The sequence below is a fragment of the Adiantum capillus-veneris genome, chromosome 2 (genome assembly GCF_014529385.1).
Source record: "Adiantum capillus-veneris isolate H3 chromosome 2, ASM1452938v2, whole genome shotgun sequence".
Lineage (NCBI taxonomy): Eukaryota > Viridiplantae > Streptophyta > Polypodiopsida > Polypodiales > Pteridaceae > Adiantum > Adiantum capillus-veneris.
The window spans coordinates 133,087,103-133,104,801 of NC_140932.1; the positions used below are offsets into that span (position 1 = coordinate 133,087,103).

The window sequence follows — 17,699 nt, forward strand, 5'->3', positions numbered from 1 at the left end:
CCACCTTTCAAAAATATCTATAGCGCGAACTTTCAAGTGGTATTTATAAAACCACTCCACACACATATGATCTCACGTGCTACAAATGAATCTTGTCACTATAAGTCTATAAGGCCCCATCTAGTATGAGACTTGCAATAATCAATATAGTCTAGCTGCTAACTTTACATGGGTCTTTTGTGCTTTAGACTTAAATCATTTGGTGACCTTATTGAGGAGCAATATTATCACACCGACAAGGGGCTATACTATGGGAACGACCCCAATGGAGAAGTTGGTAACACCCATCAAACACAACCCATCAGTCTCGAACCATCAACCTTGGGGTTACTGTTGTACACATCACACCCACATGGGGTCATACTACAAGAACAAGTCCCCCAATGGAGAAGTTGACAACATGCATCATGCGTAGCCCATGAGCTTCGAGCCCTCAACCTTGGGGTTGCATTGCGAGGACTCAATGAATTGAGCTATGCTCTTTGGGTAGCAAGAGTGTTCTTCATCACTTACTAGAAAGCGATGTATCTCCATAACTAGCAAATCTAGACTTGCCAAGGGGTCTTTTATGAAAGTGATGTAAAAAGTGTGGTGCTTTATTTTGAATGCAGTGTGTGTGTGTGCAAGAAAATGACAAGTAACATAGGGCACCTGTTAGAAATCCAATTGGTGATGTCAATCCGAGATAAAGATGTTTGATCAATCCTCATCTATCTTGTATGCAAAATTAACCATTTTTTTACCATACGCTATGAGAGGTTGAGTCACAACCAATGTTATTTAAAGAGACAAGAGACAGACATGATAGTCAGTAGATTTACCTTGAATACCACACATGATGATCAATGTGTAGTCGCGATGATAAGTAAAGTTAACATTTGAATATGATACTCTCTCTTGCATGTTTTTTGGACTAGATCGTCTAAATGCTTTTGTGGCAAGTTTGTGCACTCAAAGTTATGGAAGCTCTTGATCTTGTCTCCACCTGCCTCACGACTCCAAATCCAATGTTCACAACTTTCCTCACCCCCCCCCTCTATATCACATGCTATATTTACTTTCTATCAACATACATCAACAAATTAGGCTGCAGTGGCAACATTAGCACACACATAGCGATGGCATGCATCAATATACCACACCAACATCCACATTTGCAATTGAATTGGCATCGGCTCCATCAATAATGGTGATGATTCCTCTCGTTGTGGCACATTCCAAATGCACATACATTTCATACATGGGAGATACAGAATATAGGCACACACAAGGAATGCGCATTGCACACACATAGTTCATATTCAGAGTACATACTTTCAAAATATGGACACACTCACACATCACATGGAATGCACAATATACATACATGTTCACGCAAGGAATACACACACAATCCACACTCTTAAAAGTGCATGCTTGAAATGCACGCTAACAGACGTGCAATCACACACATTCATGGTAGAATTGCACACATGTTCATACCCATCATGTGCCCTCAAACAAACTTCACACATAGAGACAAGCGTGCATGCACAGACACACACACACACACATCACATTCACTCACTCATCCTTACATGCACACAAACACCTTTTTTTTTAATAGTAAATCAATTTGATTTATCTATCTGTGGGAAACCTCAAAGAGAGGAAAACACACACACACACACACCACATTCACTCACTCATCTTTACACACGTATACTCCAGACACGTATACTCCAGGCTTGACAGGGACATCAATGTTGATAGCGTCACTTCAACTTGCAAGCAGAAAAGAGAACTTACTTAAGTCAAAGAAGAAAGAACGAAGGGGAAATCAGTAATCTACAAAGGAGAGAGAGTCATTATCATAGAATACCTCAAAATGAATAGTTAACTTTGTTTTTTTGTCAAACAAGGACATCTAGTTTCACTTATGTATGAGGATATTGGCACACACTTTGTCTTTTCTTGTTATGGGATAGGAAAGGTCTTCCCCGTAATATGTGTGACCACATAGCGACCGGCGGAGGCCGGGAGCCATGGTGGGAGGACATATTACGAGGGAAAAGTGACCATTCCCGACCGTCAAGTGTCAGTGGGAGGGGGGCCAAATACGTGTTCACTGCACCATGAATCTCGAGCAGCAGTAAAAGAACAGATTTTGACGTACTCCACTGTCACATGCTGGTGCTTGTACTGCACTGTCAACTGCGAGGTGCTGATTCTGCGTGCTGAGTTGTCCGAAGCTAAGTGAGACTGTCCCGAGGTGCAGCGAATCCCGCATGCTGAGTTGTAAGGCTCTGAGCACATTCTGGTTGCTGAGGCGGCGACAATTGACTCAGCACGCTGTCGCTGTCGATTCCGTGGGTCTCAATTTTATGACGGCTGCTGAGTTGGCAGCAATCGCACAGCCAACCTTGACATTGTGTTGAATAATGCAGGTGAAATGGAGGGCGCAGATCTACTGCCCCCTGACCGCCAACCTTGACGGGGTAGAGAATGGTCCTGCATTGACCATTCCCTGGAATAAATGCGACCAGCTGGCGATCGACAGGGAACCAGGAGCGAGGCCTGGGAGCGTTTATTCCAGGGAATGGTCAGTGCAGGACAATTCCCGACCGTCACGGGTCGGGTGGCTAGATTCCAGCAATGACTGCTCTCACAATGATTCTGGCCAGAAACTGACAGAATGGAGGGTCCAGATTGCAAGTCCCCCCCCCCCGACCTTGACAATAGTGGAATGTACCCAACAATGGATGTACCTGATTTCGTCACAGTTTGGGGTTGAGGGGCAAGCAATCTCAGCCGCTCATTTACTGTCTGTTCTTTGCCAAAATCTTCTGCAGCAGCTCACAGATGATCAGCACGTCAGCAGACGGAATGTCAGGGTTCACTGTACAGTCTATAAGTGAATCGTGTGCAGACAGATCAGCAAACGGGATTGTTGTTTCACGCTGCAGGTGACACATCAGCACACGGAAATAAGGTTGCACGTTGTTGGATTCTGGCTGCTGATGTGGCAAGAATTGCAGGCCCCCGCCCCCTGATTGTGGCGGTGTAGGGAATGGTCCCCTGCTGACCATTCCCTGTTTTCAGGGCGACCGCATGGCGACCGGCGGATGCCGGGAGCCATTGGCGGGAGCGCTGAAAACAGGGAATGGTCAGCAGGGGACCATTCCCGGCCATCAAAGGTCCAGGGCGAGAGAGGCCAGACAGTGACGTGCCAACGCATTCCGCGCACTGAAAGCGACGTGCTGGGAAATTGCGCGCAGTGAAAGTGACATTGGAGATTACGGGGGCTGATGTGCATGCCAATCATTGGCTTTCAAAAAATATGTTACGCCTGCTGATGTGTCGATTATCCAGCGGCTCAGGCAAAAAAAGATGGAGTTTAATCGCCAGTAAGTGTACAGTTCAGATGTGCAGCCCCCCTCCCCTGGACTTTGACGGCCGGAAAAGGAAAGTTAGTGTCCTTTCCCTGTAATCAACGCTCCCCCATGGCTCCTGGCAGTACAGGGGAAAGGACGGCTACCCCTTCATAGGTATTATCCGAGTGGAATTGCCTTCTATAAGAGCAGACGATGATCATGAGATAGTGCTACAACTTGAAAGCTCTCCCAATACACGCACACCTCTCTCCCTCTCTCGGCGAGCCACCCACTACTCTAGGATGGTCCCTCTGAACAACCAACCACTGCTTATTTTGAAGATGTCCTATGTCCGATTACTTCACTTTCGTTTAAATGGATACATAACTATCAACTCGAAACCCATTTTTCTTAAGACCAACTTGCAATTCCATGTAACCTAACAATGGAAGAGTCTAAAAGACATCAACAAAGCTTTCTGCAAACTCCCTTAAAAGGGTGAGAAAAAAAGCACGTTTCCAAGGAGAGATCATCCACCACATCAATGATGCCAACATGCTTCCAATGGGGGAAAGACTCTGCATGAAAGATGTGCATGGAAGGAGCCTTCCAAATGCACCTATAAACATGAGAACAGCTCTCCATATTATTTAGCGTCCATCAGAGTATAACCAGAAGCAGCAATAAATGAATGAACTGTTTCACATGCAGTTCAACCCATCAAAAATGAGAAACACTGGAACCACCGTTGTCGTGTTCCAATACCTTAATCAAGAAAAACTAGAGATCTACTACCCGTAACCACACCCAGTCTCCTGTGTGCAAAGAGGCGAAATGGTTCTCTACAGACTAACAATTTTTATTGACCCAAACATCTAGGGAAAAAGCTATGAAAGGTGAGATGATAGGGACATAAAAACACCTTCCATTGAAAACCATAAGAGTCTGTATGCAGAATAATGTCTGTCATCCTTGAAGTAACTTATTATGTAGATGGGCAAATGAAGGAGGAGCTCTACAGAAAAGTTCCACAGAGGTACATAGATGGCTGATGGGCCACTTACCACATTAAAAGCCCCTTTAATGACTATACAGCTGACAAAATCCACATAAGAAAGGGCCATTTCTATGTCTGTGAACATGCTAAACAGCCATACATGCACACCAGCAATTTTCTTCTACTAATAAGCTAGTCAAATATAAGGAGAGGGAGCTTCAAAAGAAGCCCGATTCATATAGCAAGCAACCTTGTTTCTCTCTCACGCAGCACCCTTTAATGCCAGATACTCTGCAATACAAAGGAAAAACGAACTCTGAAAGTTGTTTTCAATAATCTTCTATAGATTTGGTACATGGACATACCATTGAGGAAGGAATGATAAATCCTCTTTTCCTTCAAACCGATATCAGATTTCAAAAGACCACCCTGCAGAGCAAGCAAAGAAAATGAAGACTTCATGAGACAACCATCATCAGCCACTCGGACCATCTCGAACAGAAGCTCAAAATAGCTTACCTCCAACGCCATCAATGACCAGACATTGCTGGCATACAGTCTTGGATCAGACTTCTCCTTCTCAGATGGGATATACACAGGAAGCCAAATCACTTCCAGGAAATTAATAAATTGACATAACAGAAGAATAAAATGCCGAACCTACAATTAAATAGAAAAGAACCAAGCTTCAGCTAGACATCCATCTTTTATCTCGTTCATCCTAAGACATTGGCTGTTTGCCTTAAACCTCTAGCAGCATTTCAGCCTAGAAAGCAAGGCCATACACATACGATGACACTCTTGCCAAGAAGGTAAAGGAAGAGATTGACAAACTCTTAGACACCGAAATGAACTCGCAAACCCAGCCACGAAAAAAAAATCTGGGCAAACGAACCAATCAAGAAATGCATATGATAGAAACATTTATGTAATCGAGGATACAAACAGGGCATGCGAACGTTCAGATGCAGCAATGCAAAAAGTCGATAACTACAAAACTCCAAGTTGAAAAGCTTGCCCCAGATATTGAATCCCAAGCTGGACTGAATCGTTTATATGAATATTTCAAAATGACTGGTCGGACAGGAGTCCCCGCAAGAAATGCTCCGGTCTTGAAGGGAAGTATATAGAAGCCATTTGTAGTTGTTCCTTCTGTAGGGCACAACAAGTCAGTCAATGATCATGCAAAGAAGAAAACCGCAAAGCAAAGACAAAGGCATAGCATAAGCAGGCTCTGACCAGGGAAAAGCATCATCAAAGGTGCATTTGGGTCCTCAGCAGCTGCTTGCATCCTTTGTCTGATGATTCCTGAAGCTCAACAACACTAGTTGACAATCAGGTCCATGGATCTCTATGACATAAATGTGAAGAAAATTATCTTCAAGTGCAGATATACTTCAATATGCTACCTTACAAAGTTTGAAATACAAACTAGACACGACCCCTTGGAGCAGCCAATCTATGGGTGTTTTTGTTAAGGTACACCAAACAACGTTGCAATAATGTATGTTACGTAGCACTCCAAAAATAATGAATCTCGTTGGAGGAACTCTCCCTCTTCTCTCTTTTTTTTTCTTTGGCAAAAATGTGAGCTTGTACCCGTTGTGTACCCTTTATCAGATAAAAGGAAAATTGCCAATTTTGTAATGAAGCTGAAGCTAAAATATCAAGATACAACCAAAGGTGAAAAACCCCTCAAGTTAGGGGTAAGGGACAAAAGTTCCGGGGAAAAACCAATGGATCAGTGAAAGCTGTAGAAATACATGTACACAGGACTGAAATGGGAAGCTGAGGAGAGGATTTGACGGCAGCACCACATCAATCTGCCTGAGACTATTTGCAGCCACATGCGATGTAGCACCCTTTGAAAACATCCACTTGTAAACTTCCAAGAGTGATCAGTGGCTGCATCACCACGACAGTACAAAGGCTGATCAACAATCCACACCGAAGCCACCAGCTTGTGCTGATGATCTTCGCCAGGAGAGAAGAGTGCCTCCAAGAAAACACTATCTCAAAGACTAGAAAGGGCCTCCATCCACCTCTGACAGCAATCAATGGAGCTGTGGAAGCTGCAACAACCAACGCAGCTCCTTCTCTATCGCTCTTTCCCCTGTTTTTTTTCCTCGAGGCCTCTTACAAAGATGTAGCATTACAGTTGAGTTTTTTACTTCAAAAGTTCCCAAACATAACCCTTCCTTTCAAAATATGTATAAATAAAGCCACATATCTTACTCCAGCAGTAGGTAAGCTCCATAATCCATTTATGATACTTGTTATGCGCATTTTATGCTTCATCGCAATTGACTTGTCGTGCCATGCCTAGTTGCTATGATAAACAAATATCTGTTATACTCTTAAACAAAACACATCTTCAAACATTTTGTGCCAGACTCGATGACGATTATACATTGTGAAAGACAACCACTAGATTACATATACTCTGAGTAAGCCGGAACTTTGAGTTGTTGCTTTATGAAGTGGTTGAAAAATGCTTAGACCGGCCATTTTCCAGAGAAGCCGGTATTTGGATCAAAAGGGGGAAAAGATTTTTTGAGAGCGTTGTTGAGCTATTTTATTGAGAGCAAGAAGGCTGCTCCCACAGAAAGGTAGTCCAGCCTAGGTCTAGCTCACCTTGGCCCACCTCTTTGGTCCACTGATCCTCGTCCACTCTAATAGCAGACGACTAAAATATACCATCCACATTCAGTTCACAGTCTACCTTCGATGCAACGGATTGCGGAGAAGAAAGTAGTGATGCATCATGGCTTCGATCAGAATATTGTGCGTGTAAGAGGGACTCCCGGGGAATTGGCCACTTACCGTACCTTATAAGTGCATGGGAGAGGGGGTTTTCAACGAACTAGATAAGTGAATAAGTTAGGGGTAGGCCTACAATAATTTCACCTTCTAAACTTTTAAGTAGAGGAAGTCTCACTAGAAGCGGGAGGGAGAAAGGGGAATAAGGTGGTTCCGAACGTACTATACGTGTGGATATGTACGTACTGTACGTTGTTTTGTACAGAAAATATTTTAATGTACGTAAAAATATGTACTCTTGTAAAAAAAACTCAATTTATTGAACTTTCTAGGATTGGTAGAAGAGTAGTTGGAGAAGCTGGTTTCTTTTGAACAAACCTTTCGATGGATTGACTAAACACAAACTAGTTGTTTAGCAAGATCATTGTCCATGGTTGTTGTGCTATAACTGGAAGGGCATCACGTGCTAACTGAAAAGAGGAGATTGGGACACACTTTTAGCACTTCAAGGAAGAGCGCGCGTGCACACACACACACACCATAGAAACAAATCAATGCGACTAAAGATGCTTGCTCCCTGCAACTTATCGAGAATATCATCAATCCAAGGTATCGGAAAGCAATTCTTGATAGTGATCTTGTTTAGAGATCGATAATCTATGCACATTCGAAACGTGCCGTCTTTCTTACTTGGTCGTACTAGACCTTTTTCCAGAAGCTCGTTGACTTGCTTCAAAATTTCCTCTTTTTGAGCAAGATTAAACCGATAAGGGGGTAGGTTTGGGGGAGAGCTACCTGGTACAAGATCAATGCGATGATCTTCTAGACGTTCCGGAGGTAGCTTGTCTGGTAGAGTATTTGGGAAACAATCTTTATACTTTTCAAGAAATTGAAAACGTTTAATTTCCAAACTAGAGAGCGAACCCTCATTAATTTTATCTCTTTTACGTGCGAAAATCAAGTAAGCAAAAACGCACTTCTTTATTTCCTTCTTAATGGAGATATAGCTTACAATAGGGAATAGCCAATCCCCTGCATCATCAAAAATTTTAATTTTCTTGCCCTCATGCTCAGAAACGAGGGTCTTTTCTACATAATCTAGGACCGGTTGCATATGGTAATGCCATGGCATGCCCAAGATGATATCACATCCCTCGATGGGTGCCATCAAAAAGTATTCGTGGTCCTTGTATACACCAATCCGAAGATTGAGTTGTCCTTGCACGGGAGTTGCATTGGTGGTCAACCCCTTGAATGTCGATTCGGAAGTGACCGGAGTTCCAAGCTGAGCCGGTGTAAGGCCCAAGCGTTCTGCAGTTTCCATTGAGATGAAGTTGTCCGTCGATCCAAGGTCGTAGAGGATCAACACCCGTTGGTTATTCACAGATTCCCAGCCTTTGAGGAGCTGGCGCTTCCCTTTCTCGGTTTCAGTGTTCCCTTGCACATCAGGAATGGAATTGAAGCTCGATGGAGTGGATTCCTTCTTCGATTGTTCCTTCTTCGAAGATGCTTGTTCCTGCCGTTGCTGCCGAACAAGGCAGCAACGGGCTTCATATGCCCTTTCTCACCACAGTAGAAGCACCTTCCTTGTTCTTTGAAGGTCTATACTTGGTTCAGCTTGAGATACTTTAGCCGTTTTCCGGGAGATAATTTAGCCGTTTTCCGGTTTCTGGTACCCTCTGGCTTCTTAGGTTGATCCGGGTCCACTGGGGAACGCTTTTTGCCTTGGTTGCCATGGTCATCATAAACCGCTCTTTGCCTTGCACGGTATGTGCTATGTTCCATCTGTCTCGGGGTACTAGTGGAATGTAAATCCTCGGTAACGATTGCCGACTCCATCATCCGCTGAAGGGTGTCGTGTGGGTACACTTTCATGCTCTTCCAAAGCGGTGGTTGAAGACCTGCTTCAAACTTTCGCATCTTTTCCTTGTCAGAAATCTTCATAAAAGGCGTAACTTTCAGAAGAACCGACCAAAACTTGTCAACATAAGCCGTGACTTTCTCTTGTTCCTTCTGGGCGAGCCAATCCCATTCCTTCCGAATGTCCTTCTCGAAATCAGGTGGAAGAAATTGTTCATAGAATTCAGCTTTGAATCGATCCCAGGTTTTGGCTTGAGTACCTTCCAGAATTTTGGCTAGCCACTGATTGCTTGCAGTCTCCTTGAGATTAATCCCAACACGACGCAACTTGGATTTTTTTAGTGAAGTTTCCGTTGGCAAAAGAAACTTCAAACTACCTAATGAAAGACAGTGCCTTGGAGATATCTCTCCGTCCTGTGTAGTTATCAAATTTCACATCCTTGTCACTGGATTTGAAAATCCGCATCTTGCGGTGATGTCTGCGGTTATCCCCCTTGAACTGGGGCTTCTCTTTAGTAGTAGTAGGAGTTTTCTTCTTGGGAGAAGATTTAGATACTGTATGAGAAGTAAATGTAGTAGTTTAATCAGGAGAGTATGATGGAGAAGAGATAGAGACATCCTTGCTTTCGTTAAGCAGAGAAAGTTCTTTTTCCTCGCCCTTGCTCTTGGAAGGCCGTTTGTCTTGATCCGGAGATCTCTTGTGCATTTCGGCACCTCTTTCCGCACCATCCCCCTACAGGTTACTTCCATTAGCAGGATTTTCTTGCCGCCCATCGGCATCCGTTTCTTGCGGCTTCTTGATTCCGTCTAAAGCCTTTTGGACAGCCGGCAACGAAATAAGTTGTTGCAATTCCGCGCGTTGGGCTCACACTTGCTGAAGTTCGTCTTCAGCGGTTCTTCCGTGGCTTGTCATGGTTCTTCCCGTTCCTTAACGGAATCGTCCTCCTTTGCAAAGAAAGAGAGGAATCCGAGCTCTGATACCACTCTCACAAACGGGAGCGCACACGAGTAATCAACAAGATGAAAATGAATAATCTTTCAACTAAACAGAGTTGAGGGAGAAGTTCGACACAGTATTTGGGACCAAAATATGGGCTAGTCCCCCCCGCCCCCCCCCCCCCCCCCCCCCCCCCAAGAGAATCCTTTATTAGGGAGAATCTTTTTTTACAAGCACAAGAACCGGAGAAAACCCCTCCGTTCTAATTCTCAAACTCGATGGTCATTCCTTCCCGTGAGGGAAATCAGAGAGACGAGCTCTCAATCCTTTTTTCGTCTGTACTCAAAGTCGAGACTCCGTAGACAATTTCCTAATCCCGTTCCCGAAATTTCCAAGCGTAAGCCAAAAGCCTTCCCGTTTTCTCCTTCGCGATGAAGTACCTGCAAATACACACAAACATGGAACAAAAACTCGTATGGCGACAAAAACTCGTATGGCGAATTCATAATAGATACCTGTCGCTCTTGCACGGGAAAAGCGATTTCCGTGCTTCGTAGTCTCGCGATCTCTTGTGTCTTCCGGCGGCAAAGTCTCCTATTGTTGGTGCTGGCAACTCTTCCCTCTGAGTGAGGCATGTGATGCTTTTATAGCCCCCTGGCCACGACAGGAATAGCTGATCGCAGGCTGCCCGCCTAGAGATCGCGGCATATTTTTTTTATTTTTATTTTATTTTGGCTCTTTTGCCAAAAAAAAGGGAGAGAGAAAACGCTGGCTGGTTTTGCTGCTTTATTTTCCAGGTGGCTGCCTACTTATTAAGTACGCAGCCGACATATTTTAAAATTGGTCTAATCTGCCCAAAACTCAATAAAACCTTATAAGTTAAAAACAATGCTTTCACAACACTTCCCAGGCGTCTTGGATGCAACCACATGCACAAATGGAATTCAGACATAGATTACTCGCGGGAAAGCGTCTACTCTTCGCGGAAAACACGTTAAAATATTTCGCTTTTTAAGAAAAGCTTCTCAGAACCCATCTTTATTCTTGTGCTTGCGTCTTTACGCGGATTCCTCTTTCCAGTTCGGGTTTCCTGCCAAACCAACGAAATATTCCTTTTCCGATGCTCGTGTCACCCCATCACGTGACAGATCAGGAATATTCGTTTCCGAGTCTCTCCTACCGAACTAATGGTAATGTCACCCCATCATATGACGCACCAGAGTTTTCCGTTCCTGATGGATTTTAATAACTCCAGTAGATCTACAGTTCCTAACCTTTCGATTCAAGTGCACATATTTAAATACCCTAATTGCAATAAAAAGAAATTACTCGAGAAAATAAGAAAATAGTCCATTTAGCAACACAGCCTCTACACAGCCTTCACCAACATTAGAGCAACAGAATCGTGAGGAGACAGAATTGGCTGAATGGAAACTGTTGCTGCCAAGAGGTAGCGCTAGCTCTTTTATATCCTCGCGCATATTGATTTCTGCAGAATGGCGCCATAGAGAGAGAGAGAGAGAGAGAGAGAGAGAGAGAGAGAGAGAGAGAGAGAGAGAGAGAGAGAATTGCTCGCAAAATAGAAAACACTAGTTGTTGCAGTTTTCTTACGCTAGGAATGGGTTTTTCTTTTTAAGTTTATTAAGTCTAGCCGATTCAAACTAGCTCGGCCGCTAATTTTTAAAGGTTTTAAATCTTTGACTTAAAAATGGGTGTTAAATCCCAGTTTTTCCCCCAATTTGGGGTATTAATGACCCAGCCGATTTCATGTCTCATCCAACTCGGTCTGTCGCCTCCCGCCAGGTCGTATTTCCACTATGTTCGGCCGGCCATTTCTTTCGCAAAAACTATTAAATTATAGCTTTTTTGAGCGAACTGGGGACACCATCTTATTCCTGTGCTTGTTCTATTATGCACTGCGTTCGGCTACTCTTCTACTTATCATTCTATCCGGACACGGATAAATTTCCAGATGGCACATGCACCAAAAAAATTTAGCCGTTCATAATTGGTACCAATAAATTCATGAATTCATTCTGTGTGCACAAAAATCATTTTCATTTATCTGTGTCGTAGCTAAAAATATTACATCCCTCTGGCTTCTAAACAGGTGTCCTCAACTGTAAGGTTTCATGATACTCGTGCAAGATATCTGTAAAATCTTACGATTCTCATTCAGTCATCCATTGAGCATCTAGAGGGGAGTAATTCTTGAACTTTACTAAGTACTTACAATGAGATCTTTTGGTGTATGATCTGTTCTGGGAGAAGTATTTATCAGTTTCATCTACTTCAAAGTTTTGGCATTCCAAGTGAACTGCCCAAAGTGATCCCATTATTTAGTTTGGATTTTAGATATTTATTTTACTTATTTGTCAAAGTCTGGGTAGGGCAATTTACTGAGGTTGGTATATAAGCAATCCTCAGTCCCCATTGTATTGTATCGGTTATTCATTGCCAAATTGATTGGTTCAGGAGACTCTCTCTCTTTCTCTCGTGCTTTCTCCCCTTGGTCTCTACGCTTCCGCATCGTCGACTTTGACATGATATCAAAGCTATGTGCTTGACTTCCCAGAATTTGTCGACGTAGTCGACGTAGTCGGACACAACTTCATTCTCTCTTTGGGAGAGCCAATCCCATTCTTTCTTCACGTCGTCTGCAAAGTCGGGGGGAAGGAACTTAGCGTAGAACTCCTTTTTGAACTCCTAGCCTTTCGGTTTGCGTTTTTCTAGAATTGTAGTAAGCCACTAGTTGCTAGCCGTATCTTTCAGATACGTGCTAGCATGGCGTAGTTTTGAACGCTCTAAGAAGTTACCTTTTGCAAAGGCCACCTCGAATTGTCCAATAAAAGCGAGAGCCTTCGTATCAACCCTCTTTCCATTATAACATTCGAATTTAACATCTTTATCTCCAGCTTTGAACGTTTTTTTCTTCTTCTTATGGTTCGTATCAACCCTCTTTCCATTTTAACTTTCGAATTTAACATCTTTATCTCCAGCTTAGAACGTCTTCTTCTTCTTCTTGTGGTGTCGGGTCCGCTTCTTGGAGATGGATCTGAAATCCTTGTCCACCAGAATTCTCTGCCGACTGCTTATTACTGGTATTTTCAACATGGGAGAAGCTTCTACTGATATCTACTCACGTAGGGGATGCCCACACGAGTTCTCCTTGGCTGAAATCTACTTCTGGAACGCATCAGAATGCTGAAATTTTCATGGCCAGCCGGTACTGCAATTGTCTAGGTGCGACTATTCCCCGTAGGGACGCACACAAGCTCCTATGGCTACACTCTACCTCCACCGCGCGCTTCACAACCTTTGCACGGCCTTCACAAACACCAGAGCAAGAGAATCGGGAGGAGAGAGAGAATTGGCTGAGCTGAGAGTTGAGAGATGAGGCTCTCTGGGTGAATGGAAACTGCTGCATAATGCTACCAAGACGTAGCGCTAGCTCTTTTTTTTTTTTTCCGAGAAATAGATCCTTCTATTAGTTAATGAAAACTGCCCATAGGGCTACATCCACCTCTGCGAGAGAGGGCTACAACAAGCATGATGGGGAGACTCTCCCAATGAAAAACAGCATATATACAATGAGGCTAAATCAAGAGATGGGAGGAGGGAAGAGCCACATAGGTGGACAGTAGTGCCATTTGAGCACCCCCTCGACTATGGTGTAGAAAGGCCCAGGGCGCCAGAGTCAAAGAAAAGCCTCGCGGCGCTCTCGCATGCGGTCGGAGCTGCCCTGTAGTCCCTCAAGCTGTCCTCTGAGAGTATGGATCAGCTCTAGCCAAAAGTCACGAACAGTCTCTGTTGGTGGCACAGGACGAGCCTCAAAGATGCGGAAACAGCGGGCCCGCCAGATGAACCAGAGAGCTAGGCCGCTGATGAGCTCCCAACACTCCTCTCTCTCACTGCACCACTCTTGTGGAGTAAGCTCTGTAGCAGGCTGGAGTGTAGGTCGCCCCCCCTGGATCACTATCATCCTGTTGGTGGAAGATAGCTCAAACTGAAGTGCTGGGCCCGTGAGGGTGGACCAAGCCGCTGCCCCCCAAGTGTATTGTCGAGCCGTGGAGAGGGCAGGCATCAGCGGAAGAACACGTAGCCACACCTGTTGGGCCGAGGGACAGTCCCACAGACAGTGACACTGACTCTCCACCAACTGGTCACAGGCTGCACATGCGGCCGAGAGACCACTATGCACAAGCCAGCTCCCTACTGCTGTGGCTCTGTGTGCAACCAGCCACTGGAACAAAGTGACGCGCCTCGGCTGTCTGGAGTCCCACAGCCTTTGCCAAAAAGCTGCCAAGAACTCGACTATGAGGCCCTCCTCCTGCCAATGACGTGCTACAGCGGGGCGGGCCTCTCTCTGTGCTGCAAGTATATGACGTCCAAGCCGAACAGTGTACTGAAAGAAGGGGACTCCTGGGCGGTCTGCAGAAGAGAAGGGGTCCCTCCATAGCCACTCACCAGGATCCCACTGTACTTGTGCCAGTGGACAACACTCCCAAGCCCATAGCCTCCAGTGTCCAGTCTCAAGAGCTGCTGGGTCAGGGTCTATGACGCAAGTCCTCCCACAGATGCCCACAACTCAGATCCTCTGGAAACAGCACTCTGCTACTTGCGGGGCCTCTACTGCAACTCGTTGTAATCGTCCCCCACCCTGAAGCTCGAAGAACAAGGCTGGGACAGTCTCTGAGCAAGCCCTGACTGAAATGAGAACCTCCAGTCGTGTGAAGGCTCCCATCCACCGGGGTGCTACTGGCTCGAGAGGCGTGAGCCACTCAGCTGGAACTGACTCTGAGATGTCCTGACACATGCTCTGCACCCCTCTCATGCCCTGTAGCTGGACAACCTGTACCTCCTCTTACAAACGTGTGAACTCTAGCCAGTCACCTAGAGAACGCGCTGGACCTGCCACCATGGGACCCCAAGAAACATGAGGCCGACTCCCAACCAAGTGGCCTCTCTGAGTGCTAACCATGGGGTTCCAGACGAGGGGCTGCCGTAGGCGCTCCTCCGTGCACGTCGGCTGTCTCTGCTCTAGGCCACGCCGTAAGAGCTCCCAAGATCGAAGCAAACTCACAGCGAATCTGTCCTCCAGTCTCCTGCTCAAACCAACTCGGCGTAACTCTGTAAAGATCCATCTGGTCGAAGGTTGCCAAGGGCCTCCTGACTGAGGCACCCTGGCACGAAGCCTGTGCAACAAGAATTCCTTCCAGGGCTCCTCGCCTGGAAGAAGTCCTCTGACGACAAACTTCCCAAGAAGGGCTCTGCTCTGCTGTACAGGATCAATGATCCCAAGCCCTCCCTGAGAACAAGGAAGTGTGATGACCGACCAAGCCACCTTGGCTCGGGCAATCTGAGTATCGCGACCTGACCAAAGGAAGTTCGTGATCAGCCTCTCTACCTGGCTGATACAAGAACTCGAGAAGATCCAGTAAGAAGTGATGTACGACATAGTTTCCAACAACACCTGGTTGGCAACTACTACTCTACCAGCCAGCGAAAGTTGTGCTGAGCTCCAATGTAACAGCTTTCTCCTGATGGACAGGAGAAGAGGAGCAATCTGCTGCTCGGGGGACAAGTCCAAACCAGCCTGACAACCCAAGTACCGAACTGCAGTCCCTGGAGGAATCCACCTGAAACCCTCTCTTGGCATCCAATCTGGCACAAGAGCACTGCCAACCGAGAAAGCCACTGTCTTCCTCCAGTTGATCAATGCGCCCGATGCACAGCAGAAGGTCTCCAAAGTCTGCTCACATCTGTGTAGATTGGCCTCCTGGCCCTCATAAGTACAAGGCTGAGTCGTCGGCAAACTCAGTGTCCAGAAGCTCATCTCCCCGTATAGGGAGTGCTAAGCCCTCCCTGAAACCCTCTCCTGGCATCCAATCTGGCACAGGAGCACTGTCAACCGAGAAAGCCACTGTCTTCCTCCAGTTGATCAATGCGCCCGATGCCCAGCAGAAGGTCTCCAAAGCCTGCTCACATCTGTGTAGATTGGCCTCTTGGCCCTCTAAGTACAAGGCTGAGTCGTCAGCAAACTCAGCGTCCAGAAGCTCATCTCCCCGTATAGGGAGTGCTAAGCCTCTCAGACCATCCTGCTCTGACACCAAAAATCTGCTTATCGCCTCCGCATAGAATAGAAAGAGAAAAGGGGCAAGAGGACAACCCTGTCTGACCGATCGTGTGAGCATGAAGCGATCACCTCTACCTCCTGCCAAAAGCACCTGATTGTGAGCCTTTCTGTACAAAGCTGACACCCCTCTGATCCAAGCATTTGAGAAGCCCATCCTGCGTAGCGTGCCCTCTAGAAAGTCCCAGTCAACTCTGTCGTACGCCTTCTCAAAATCGAGAAGAAGAATCACAAGGTCCTCCCCACGGAGCCGTGCAAGGGCAGAAGCCTCCCAAAAAGTGAAGATGTTGTCAAGGATACTGCGTTCCTTGACAAAACCTGTCTGAGTCCCATGTATAAGGCTCTCCAAAAGTGACTGAATCCTCAAACTCAGAGCCTTGGCAAGAATTTTGTAGGCTGAGTTGAGGATGGTGATGGGGCGCCACTGTCGAATCTCATCCAAGGAGCCACCCTCCTTTGGAATAAGGTAAATCAGGCCCTCACTCATGCTATCCGGCATCACTCCTGTGTGCAGAATGTACTGAAAGGCACTACAAAGATCTGGGCCAAGCAAGTCCCTGTACTCCAAGAAGAAGCTGGGAGTCAGCCCATCCTCACCGGGACAGCTACCATGAGGAAGGGCCCTAAGAGCCGTGTGCAGCTCCTCAAGCTGAAGAGGCATCTCTAGCCTCTGGCGCATCTCCTCAGTAACAAGACAAGGCATCTGTGCCCAAACCTGCTCCCTGCATGCATCCTGTCGCTCTGACTTGGGCTCAGCCGACAGTAACTCACGGTAAAAGTCAGTAGCAATTGTACGCATATCCTCGGGCTCACAAGCAACTGACCCATCGGGTCTCCTCAACTGATTGACCTTGGCATGGGAGTGCCGAGGTCCCACTGTCTCAAAAAAGGCACCTGTAACTCTGTCACCCACCTGAGTCCATTGAGATGCCTGTCGGTGAAAGGCAAACTCATGACGCCTCTCCTCTGTGCAAGCAAGCTCCTGTCGAGCCTGCTGTAACTGCTCCTCCAACCATGGACTGTCTGGATGCTGCTCCTGCATCCTCTGTAGTGAAGCAATGCCTCGTCTAAGACGCTGCTCCTCCTCTCTCGCTGCAGCCCGTCGAGCCAGAGACTCCTTGAGAAAAAAGTGGCTAAGCTGAGCTAGGCCTAAGGCCACTTTGTCTGCAGGTAGAGCCTGGCAGTCCATGCCCTCTGTCCAGAGAGCCTCTACCCTCTCTCTGAGTGCTGAGTCCAACAAGACCCGCTCTGGGATGCGAAGCATCGTGCTCCCACTCCTCTGCCTGTCTGCCACTGTGAGGATCACTGGTGCATGGTCCGAGAAGGAAGTCCCTGCCAGGATGCCCACGGATCCCCCAGGGTCATTGAAGTGGTCACTAGTGTAGAAGCGATCTATCCGCGATAGATTCACTCCTCCCACTCTGCGGTCCGATCTAGAGAAGGCAAGACTCTCTGGAGGCCTCACAAAGCCAGAATGCTGCCATGTATCCGAGACCCTCAAAGTCATACACAACCTCTCCTAAGCTGCTAACTCGACTCCATGCACAATAGCATGGCTGCCTCCGATCCTGTCAGAAGGGTCCTCCAACATGTTGAAGTCCCCTCCTACACACCAATGGTCAACCTGTGGTAAGGACTCAACAATCTGTGACCAAAACT

At 46.3% G+C, this 17,699-nt stretch overlaps 1 protein-coding gene across 5 annotated transcripts in view; it reads right to left on the reverse strand.

Moving 5' to 3' along the window:
• Positions 1-4,264: 4,264 nt before the first annotated feature.
• LOC147463660 (lysophospholipid acyltransferase LPEAT1-like) overlaps positions 4,265-17,699 on the reverse strand; it is an 82,834-nt gene continuing 69,399 nt past the window's right edge. For all 5 annotated transcript variants that reach the window (XM_086529389.1, XM_086529390.1, XM_086529395.1 and 2 more), the window contains 5 exons: positions 5,590-5,658; positions 5,369-5,502; positions 4,870-5,010; positions 4,716-4,779; positions 4,265-4,641 (listed from right to left, as the gene is read on the reverse strand). In XM_086529389.1, coding sequence (XP_086385515.1) covers positions 4,613-4,641; positions 4,716-4,779; positions 4,870-5,010; positions 5,369-5,502; positions 5,590-5,658 — 437 coding nt within the window. In that variant the 3' untranslated portion in view covers positions 4,265-4,612. The remainder of the gene's footprint in view (positions 4,642-4,715; positions 4,780-4,869; positions 5,011-5,368; positions 5,503-5,589; positions 5,659-17,699) is intronic.